Raw genomic sequence first — 9,941 nt, 5'->3', positions numbered from 1 at the left:
GAAAATATTATATTTTCAATAAAATCCGAAATTAGCTCAAAATTTGTCCGTGGGTCCCACATCTCGGAATCCGGCGAAACTTACAAAATCCGACAACCCATTCAATTACGAATCCACCCATACCAATTTTACCAAATTCCGATAACAACTCGACCTCCAAATCTTAAATTTTCGTTTTTGGAAGATTTTGCAAAAATCTTGATTTTTCTTCCATAAATTCACGGATTCATGATGTAAATGAGTATGGAATTATGAAATATAATCAATATAGGATAAGGAACACTTACCCCAATGTTTTCCCATGAAAATCGCCCAAAAATCGCCCAAGAACCGTGATCCAAAAATCCAAAACGAAATGAATGAAATGACCATTTTTGGTCCTTAAGTTTCTACCAATCCGTCACTAAAAGTCCATTTTTCGTCACTAAAAGTCTACCAGAAATTGCTCTACCAGCCTTCCTTCAATCGATCATAACTTTATGTACAAATGTCCAAATGATGAATGGTGTAACGTTTTGGAAACTCGAATCAAACTACTACAACTTTCATGTTTCGAACATTTTCTAATTCCTTATGAATTTTGAGATATTAGCTTCCAAAGTCGGCAAAATTTCTGGTAAAACTGCTCTACCAGCCTTCATTCAATCCATCATATCTTTCTGTACAAATGTCCAAATGATGAATGGTTAACTTTCTGGAAACTAGAATCAAAGGGCTATAACTTTTTTGTTTTGAATATTTTCTGATTCCTTATATATTGCGCGATATAAGCTTCCACATTTGGCTGCGAAATTTCTGCACCAGAAATTTCTGGCGAAATTTCTGCAACAGAAATTTCCAGCAGCCTTCTTTGTTTGAAATCCATTCCGTTTACCTTCCGAAATCCACCCGAGACCCTCAGGACCTTAACCAATTATACCAATATGTCCCAAAATACAATACGAACTTAGTCGAGGCTTCAAACCACATCAAACAACATCAAAACGACGAATCGCACCTCAAATCAAAATCTATGAACTTTGAACTTTCAAATTTTATATCTTGTGCCGAAATACATCAAATCAATTCGGAATGACTTCAAATTTTGTACACAAGTCATAAATGACACAGCAGACCCATTCCAATTTCCAGAATTAGATTTTGACCTCGATATCAAAAAGTCAACCCCTGGTCAAACTTTCCAAAAATTTAACTTTTGGCATTTCAAGCCTAATTCCACTACGGACTTCCAAATAAAATTTCGATCATGCTCCTAAGTCCAAAATCACCATACGGAGCTGTTGGATTCATCAAAATTCTATTCCGGGGTCATTTGCACATAATTTGACATCCAGTCACTATTTAAACTTAAACTTTTAATTTTTCATCAAAATTCCATATCTCGGGCTAGGGACTTCAGAATTTAATTTCGGGCATACGCCTAAGTCCCAAATCACGATACGGACCTACCAAAACTATCAACATACTGATCCGAGTCCGTTTGCTCAAAATGTTGACCAAAGTCAACTCAGTTGAGTTTTAAAGCTCTAATTCACATTTTAATTCATTTTTCACCTTAAAACTTTCCGAAAAATTTTACGGACTGCGCACGCAAGTTGAGGAATGATAAATAGTGCTTTCGAGGACTTAGAATACAAAATTAATTATTAAATTTAAAGATGATATTTTGGGTCATCACAGGCATCCTCCGGGACAGAAAGCACTATATTCCGCATGCGTTTGGGGTTAATACTTGGGGCCGAAAATCGGTCCACCAGTTTTCAGCTCGATGAAGACCCGGTAACGCCCGATGATGGTACTTTCTTCGGTATCGGTAAACCACCAAACTCGGTGACATCCTCCTAGGCAGCAGACTCAAACCCATCCAAGAAGCTATGGATATCAGTCGCCCCCTGAAGACCCTCGTAAGAACGACCTTCCAACATATTGGCCTCCAGATCATAGCATCTGAAACCTGAGGGGATCCAGAAATATCGATCAGTCTGAGCTCGTCCCTCGGGATATCTTCTGCTACTCGGGAAGCCTCGATCCCGGTCTCTCTCTCGACCATCTCAGCTTGGGACGGAGTGGCCTCAACTCTGTCTGGTCCAGGAACTATGTCCAAAACTCCCTCATCAACCTCCGTCGATTCGGATGACTTTTGTATCGAAACACCAGCCCACACACGGGCCACTAGTTTGGAATTATCTTCCTCTTCGGACTCATCCCTTAATAGACGGATTAAGTCTTAAGGCGTAGCAACAGTTTCCCCCTTGGACTTGCGAGACTTCCTCGCCGATTTTTTCTTTTCCAAGCCTTGGGAACTCGGAGCCCCTTTTATCTTCTTTTCTTTGGCCTGCTTCGAAGTAGATGGAAGGAATTCTTCGTCACCAGATGGAGGCCTCATCGCAACATCCTTCCCGAGGCCTACAAAGGAAAAAAAGGGAGTAAGCAAGAGAAGAAGCTCGAACGGTAACCATTCTAAGAGAGAAACTTACCAGGATTGCAGGCCTCCTATCGACCCTTTGATAACTCCACCCAACCATGCTCGGAGTATGTTTTCTGCGACATCAGGCCCTCGACCCATTGCTTGAGTTTTGGAATCGGTTCCAGCATTTGGGCCACAGCTGCAACACCAAAAAAAATAGATAAGGAAAGAAAATGAAAAGTAAAATAGCAAAATTGAACGTTCAAAGGGAAATACTACTCACGATTCATGTTCCATTTCTCAGGAAATGGCATGTCTTCAGCAGGGATCAGGTCAAAGTCCTTATTCGGACAAATCAGCCCATCCAACCTCGATCACGAGTCTTATCTATGCTCGAGAATAGGGCTTTGTTGGCTTGGCGATCAAACTTGATCAACCCTCCTCGATAGAGTCGGGGACTGTAAAGGCGCATAAGATGATCGAGGGTGAAAATACACCTCTCGATTTTGCTTGTGAAGAATCGAAGGAGAATCATTATTCTCCAATAGGAAGGATGGATCTGGTCGAGGGTCACATCGTATCTCTTGCAGAAGGCGACGATGACAGGGTCTAAGGGACCCAACGTGAAGGGGTAAGTGTAAACACTTAGGAACCCCTTCACGTAGGTAGTAATCGATTCCTTAGGCGATGGGACTACCACATGCTTTTTGCCCCAGTTGCATTCTTTTTTCACTTTGTCGAGGATTTTTTTGGTAATTGAGCATATGTACCTCGAGACCGGTTCACATCGGCCCGGTACCGAGGAGGCCTTTTCGACCTTAGGACACCCTACCTGAACAAACTCCTCAAAGTAGGGCTTCACCGCAGCCTCACCACCGGCGGGTCGTGATGAAGATGCAGCCTCTTTTTGCGGCACGGTTTTGGAGGTTTTCGCCATTGATGAACAAGGGAAAGGAGAATTAGGATGGTGTGCAGTTTGATTAGAGTTCTAGAAATTTGAACGTGAAAATTATGAAACAAAGGGATTTTCTGAAGAAGAAGCAAGAGTAGAAAAATCTTTGAGTGTAAAGTTTGAATGAGAAAAGCTAGGGTTCTTATAGGTTGCTAGCGACGGTTCGGAACCGGTAGTGGCCGACTAGCAACTGATAGGCATTTAATGCCTTGGTAACTGGACCAACGGGAAGTTTCATCGCATACGTCATAATCGGGCTCGTCGCTGACATCATTACCCATCGAGTCGGAGTTAGGAAATTCATATTGTTTCTCGCCATTTTCTTTCCAAGAAACAAGGGGACTATCTATATACGGTCAAAACCGAGCTTTCCCTTCGTAAGACTAATCGAGACTGGAACATGATAGACCAAGGTTCAACCTCGTGTGATATCGAGCCATGATGCGAAGTTAGATTGCCGGGCTCGTGACCTAGAGACCGATCAAGATCGAGATCGAAAAAAATAGAGACTAATTAAGATCGAGATCGTCCAAGATCGAGAAAAGCTTATCAAGCCGAAAAATAAAAAGTCGGAATATCCGCAATTGGGCGAGAATCTCGGCAGAAATCCTGACGCATATCAAGAAGAGGCCAATTAATTAATCTATCATGAGATTCCTTACTGTATTTAGAATTATATTGAGATTAGGACTTCCCTACTATATAAAGGGAGTCTGATAATTTGTAGAGGGACATCATTCATGCAATACAAAGTAATACACTGCCTTCTTTCAGCCTCATTATTTTGTTACTCTGTTCATATATTAGCGGAATCTTCACTTGGTTCGAGAGTGATCGAACTTGAGGGCCAAGACTAATTGATTCATTTGGTTTGCGTTTATTTCTTTTACAGTTAATTTCAATATCAATATACATATTTTCTCAATTTATGCCAAGTAATATCACATATCCTTAGAGCCGCGTATAAATTCAGTTGTTATCCGTTTTTCGGGTAAACATTGTTATTAACCTGTATTTCTATAATATATTATGAAACAATAAATTTTCTGTAACAAAAACAGAAACAGGAAAAAGAGTAGTAAAATAGAAATGTAAATAATCAGAAACAGAATCTGAAAATATATTTCTGAATAAAATCGAACCCACTGAATGCACAGTGTGCCCTTAAAAAAATTATTCTACTCAAGTACACGAGGTGTTGGAATATTATCTTCCCGGAATAGAACGATTTAACTCACCAGAGTATCGGTACCAGAAACGCCAGTGAATAGCAAACCACTTAATGGCTGTAAATCACACTGGAATTTATTTGTGCGGAAGAAGGAGAAGAAGTTCAGAAAATTTCGTAAGGAAATATTTTGGGATCAAGACATATTTATAGCCATTTTCTGGCATTATTTCTGAAAAGTTTGCAAACGTTCAAAATATTTCGGGAAAAGAATTTAAAAAATAATTCAGAAAAAAACGGACCGGGTCGCGTTGCGCGTGGGTCCTGGTAAGCCGAGCGAGCGGCGACGACGGCGCGAGGCTTACCTTCTTTCCAACCCATTTAACATCAAGGGAAGAGTTTTCTCAATATAAGCACATTCTCTTTTTTTTCACCCCCAATGAGGGACAATTGCTCTTTCCAAAATATAAAGGAGCTCACTTTCCCTTCACATTTCTTCCCTCTATTTTCCATTCACCAACCTTCAATCCCTACACTTCTTGCTTGGTGATTGGGATTATCAGCTATGGTATTTTTGCTTGTCAGTGTTAGCATTTATTAATTTATTCACTTCTTGATTGGTGATACGGGCTGGTCAGCTAAGGCAGGTTTTATCTATTGCAACTAACCACTTGGTAAAGAAATTATTGTAACTCTTTTCTTAGTCTTATTAGTATGAGAAGGTTGATATACTAGCCAAATTTGAAGTTACCTACTAGTTAAACAATGTCAAACGTATTTGTTGACAGTATACAACTACATGTAGGGGTGGCAAAGGGTCGGTTTGGGTCGGATATGGGCGGGTCGAAAATAGGTAATGTAAAAAATGAATAAATTATCCGTTCCGACCCTTATTTAATACGGATAAAAAACGGGTTAACCGGCGGATAATATAGATTCATATTATCCATAATTTCTTTAATATGATCACTTTTGGGAGAATTTCTAACCTTTCAAACTTGAAAACCCCCCAATTTGAGGCTTTATAAATGTAAAAGTTAAACACATTATTTATCCGTTGGTTATCCATTTAGAAAATGGATAATATGGTTCTTATCCATATTCGACCCATTTTTAAAAAGTTTATTATCCAGCCCATTTTTTAATTAGTGGATAATATGGGTGGATAACTATTTTCTTTTTGGTAAATAAAAGATTTTTATTACCAGTGAACTATATGTACAGAGAGAAAGAAAATCAATCTGATTGTTGGACATGAAGCCCCAATATCAGAAGAACTTCAGAAACTAAACCATACTACCAGCCTCACCTATTTATCTGCTCACCTATCCAACTACTTTTACCTTAGTTCTAAGGATAAAAATTAAGTAGCTCAAGTTTCCTAGCCAATCTTGCTTTGACAGCACCTCTACAACAGACTTCTTGGATGATTTGCTTCACAATATGTTCAAGATCAGACTACTTGTTTTGAAAAATTCTGAGGTTCCTTTCTCTCCAGATGTAGTACAAGCTTGCTGCTAGAGCCATTCTATACACCACTGCCTCAACTTTCCACCTTTTTTGCATAGATCTCAGCCCATTTCAACTCATCATGCCAATCTAGTGCCACCCTATTTATACCTTGCCATTGTAAGAATTTATTCCAGATATGTGCAGACAAGTCACATTGAAAGAATAGATGTACTATATTTTCAGTTTCAGTAACACATAGAGGACAGTTTTGTAGAACACTCAACCCCCATTTTAGCAACCTATCCCTAGTATTCAACTTCCCATGTGCTATTAATCTCATTATGAATATCCATATAGGAGCTCCTAGGTTATTACACACTAATTTCCTCCATGACACCTTAGGGAAAACACCTCTAATCGAGACATACATTTTCTTGATAGAGAATATTGCCATTGTCTGAAACTCAACTTCCCCTATTCCTGCTTGTTCTACATACCTTCTAGCCTTCAAAATTTTCTGCACTACCCATGAGGCTTGTTTTGGTGCAATATTCCAGATTTGCTGCTTTTTTATATAGTAAGTGTGAATCCATTTTACCCCATAAACTATCTTTTTTGGTACACAAATTCCATAGAAGCTTACATATGGCTGCTATATTCCAACTAGCCACATCCAAAATATTCATTCCACCTGCCACTTGGGGGTAGCAGACTCTTTCCCATGCAAGTAAATTCCTTTTAGATAGTTCATCCTCGCCAGTTCACAAGTATTTCCGACAAGTAGACTCTATTAGCTTGACTACCTTTACGGGTAGCACAAAGATTTGTGACCAGAATACTTGTATTGAGAACATAACACTTTTTATCAACTGGACCCTACATGCATAGGATAAGAGCTTTGCTGCCCAGCTTTGAATTCTACCTAGCATCTTATCAAGCAAGGGTTGACATTGAATAACTGAGAGTCTCCTTGAGCTCAAATGGAACTCCCAAATACCTTATAGGCAAGTCACCCTTTGCAAAACCAGTTGCCTCCATAATCTGTTGTTGCACTACATCGTTCACTCCTCCAAAATAAATGGAGCTTTTGTCCCTATTTGCATTAAGTCCAAAAGCTGCGTAAAACTCCTGGAAACAGTCAAATAGCATTTGGACAGACTTCACATCTCCCTTGCAGAATAGAAGTAAGTCATCAGCAAATCCCAACTGTATGATTTTCATCTTTTCACACTTTGGATGGTAATTGAAGTCTGGTTCTTCTCCTAACTGCTTTAGAGCTCTACAGAAATATTCCATCACCAAAATACACAAGAATGTGAACATTGGGTCGCTCTGTCTCAATCCTTTCTTTGCAGGAAAAGGTTCACATGGCTTTCCATTTATGAGGATAGAATAAGAGAGAGTTTTTAAGCACATCATGATCCACTGAGTAAACTTAGAAGGGAAGTGCAACCCCTTCAGAACTTGTTCTACAAAAATCCACTCCACTGAATCATATGCCTTTTGCATATCTACTTTTAGCATGCATCTTGGATAACTATTTTTTTTTTAAAACCATTTTGCCACCACTAGCTACATGTAATCAGGATTTGAACTAAGATCTCATAGATATAAAACCGTAACGGTAAGAGCTTGACTAAGAGACAAAAAAAGATGATGAACTGTTGTACAGCTGAAAACAATGTGATTCACATACTCAATTCTCAACAAATTTAACAGCAAAGTCACCCTTGTATTCCCTCTCCTAATTATTCTCATATACAGCTGCAATCAGATACTTTGTGATATGTCATTGTTAGTCATACTTAATAAATACTCTTCTGAATTGCAGCTCGAGGGCGGCATCTTTAATTATCAGTGTTACCTTCACATTTAATTATCAGTACAAGAGGCAAGATGAAGAACTGATTAATGTGAGGTTGGTGGTTTGCACTTCTACTCCTCTGCATTCGAGAGTAAACCCTGCGTTGACACAAACCAGGCAAACTGAAAATTAAAACTTGAAAACAAATATCTAATAAAAGCTTAACTTAGTCACGTAGCTAATTTCTAAGTCCCCGGCAACGGCGCCAAAAACTTGTTGCGACCAAACACACTCACGCAAGTATACGCGGTCGTCAAGTAATAAAGTGACTAAAAGTCGGATGTCGAACCCACGAGGACTTATGATTAACTATTAACTAAATTAGACTATCCTAATTATCTAAACAAGAATTAAACCTAAAAATATTTTATTCTAAACTAATTAAATAAAAAAATATAAATAATAAACTTTGAACAGAGAAAGAGCAGATTTTTATGATATCAATGTAATGAAAACGATCTAGGGTTATGGGCTATCTAACAATCCTATTGTATTCTTCAATTGAATTGACCGACTAATTTATCTAGCTTATTGGTTGACAGGGTTAATATTGCTCATAAGAATCTGTCGAGTTCTTACTCGCCTATTCAAGCTAACCTAACGCCTATATGTCTATGGAGTTAGAATCAACAAGAACGCATTTATAATTCCTGTAAATCAACCAATCAAGGCAATTAGGTATATGTCTATCCTAACCACGAATCCGTTCCCCGATGCCCGAGTTCAAGAGCTTGCTCTACTCAATCCTATATGCAATCTAGAATTCTCACTTTCGAGTTAATTCTAGATTCGTAGATAGTATTCAATTGGTGATCAAGCAATTAAATAATTAAGCGCAAGATTGAATAAATAAACCAATATGATAAATCAAGAAGGCAAAATCAATATCAGAATAACAATAGTCATGAAAGAACCACAACCCTAGAACGTGAAGTTTAGCTCCACATAGACATGGTAGCCAAACAACAAATCATACAAAGAAACATAAAAATTACTAAGTTTGGTGGGAAAAAGATGGAACTTGATGAATTCCGGCCTCCACGGCGGCTCTGTGCTTGTGTTTTTTCTCTCAAAACGTCCTCCCATTTCAAAATAGGTTTAGGTTGGCTTTTATATTAGTTGGGGCATCTTGGGGTCGAAATAACCGAGTCCCAGTCGAAATAGGACACTTTCCCGTCTTGAGCGTCCAGGTGAGCGTGGGGCGCTGGCCATGGCGCTCAAATATTTTGGCTGCTGTAAATTGCGCCACAGCCAGCGCCCCACGCTGGCTGTGGCCCTCAAATTTTACTTTTTGCTTTTTTTTTCCCAATTTCGCTCCAATTCGCGCCCTTTCGTCCCAAATTGCATCCGAATGATCCCTACACATAGAAATACCAAAATTTAGCACAAATAATCATATTAAACATCTCAAATCATCGAGGCATGAACAAAATGTGAGGCGGTATATATCAAAATATGCATACATTAAGCCGATTATCAATACGCCGAAAAAAAAAATAAGCAAGCCACCTTTCCGTCTATTAATTTAACAAGAATCAGAGGCGAAGCCATAATTTCAACATTACGAGTTTTAGATTTTAGAACGACAATTTCAAGTGCTAATAATTGGGTTCTAATTATAATGAATTTCTTAACATAAATATGTTGTTTCAGCAAAAGCTATTGGGTTCGGTCGAACCCTTATTCGGGTTTCTAGCTCCGCCCCCGACAAGAATATGAATAGGTATCAACTTGTATAAATGTCAACTATTGTAGCAGGTATTACTACTCATTATCATAAGAACTTGGGACTCCCATGCACCATTATGAAGGTGGCTATATCTCCAGCAGCAGGTACTAAGAACCATGATTATTATCAGAGTTTTTGAAAAAGATATTAGTTTAGTTTAAGTGTCTACTGTCTAATATATTTGAGAGGTTGGTTAGTATGATCATGACATTTGAATCTAACTAAATGAAAGAGACAGTCTATAACGAATCTATTTTTTATGTACTACTAAAAAAGATGGAAAATGACAAACTAACGCAAGTTAGCTAAAACAATGTGCCTATAAATTCTGTCTGATCCAATTGGATTAGCTGTGTGTGTAGCAATTCG

At 38.6% G+C, this 9,941-nt stretch overlaps 1 protein-coding gene across 1 annotated transcript; it reads right to left on the bottom strand.

Annotated features, from left to right (window-relative positions):
- Positions 1 to 2,227: 2,227 nt before the first annotated feature.
- On the bottom strand, positions 2,228 to 6,433 carry LOC138895257 (uncharacterized). The gene is made up of 5 exons (XM_070179928.1): positions 6,083 to 6,433; positions 4,598 to 4,657; positions 3,250 to 3,395; positions 2,518 to 2,606; positions 2,228 to 2,406 (listed from the first exon to the last, which is right to left on the bottom strand). Exons 1-5 carry the CDS (start codon positions 6,431 to 6,433, stop codon positions 2,228 to 2,230), a joined length of 825 nt encoding a protein of 274 aa, XP_070036029.1.
- Between the last annotated feature and the right edge of the window lie 3,508 nt (positions 6,434 to 9,941).

Source organism: Nicotiana tomentosiformis, chromosome 7, assembly GCF_000390325.3.
Source record: "Nicotiana tomentosiformis chromosome 7, ASM39032v3, whole genome shotgun sequence".
Taxonomy (NCBI): Eukaryota; Viridiplantae; Streptophyta; class Magnoliopsida; order Solanales; family Solanaceae; genus Nicotiana; species Nicotiana tomentosiformis.
This window is presented reverse-complemented; position numbering and strand designations above follow the sequence as displayed.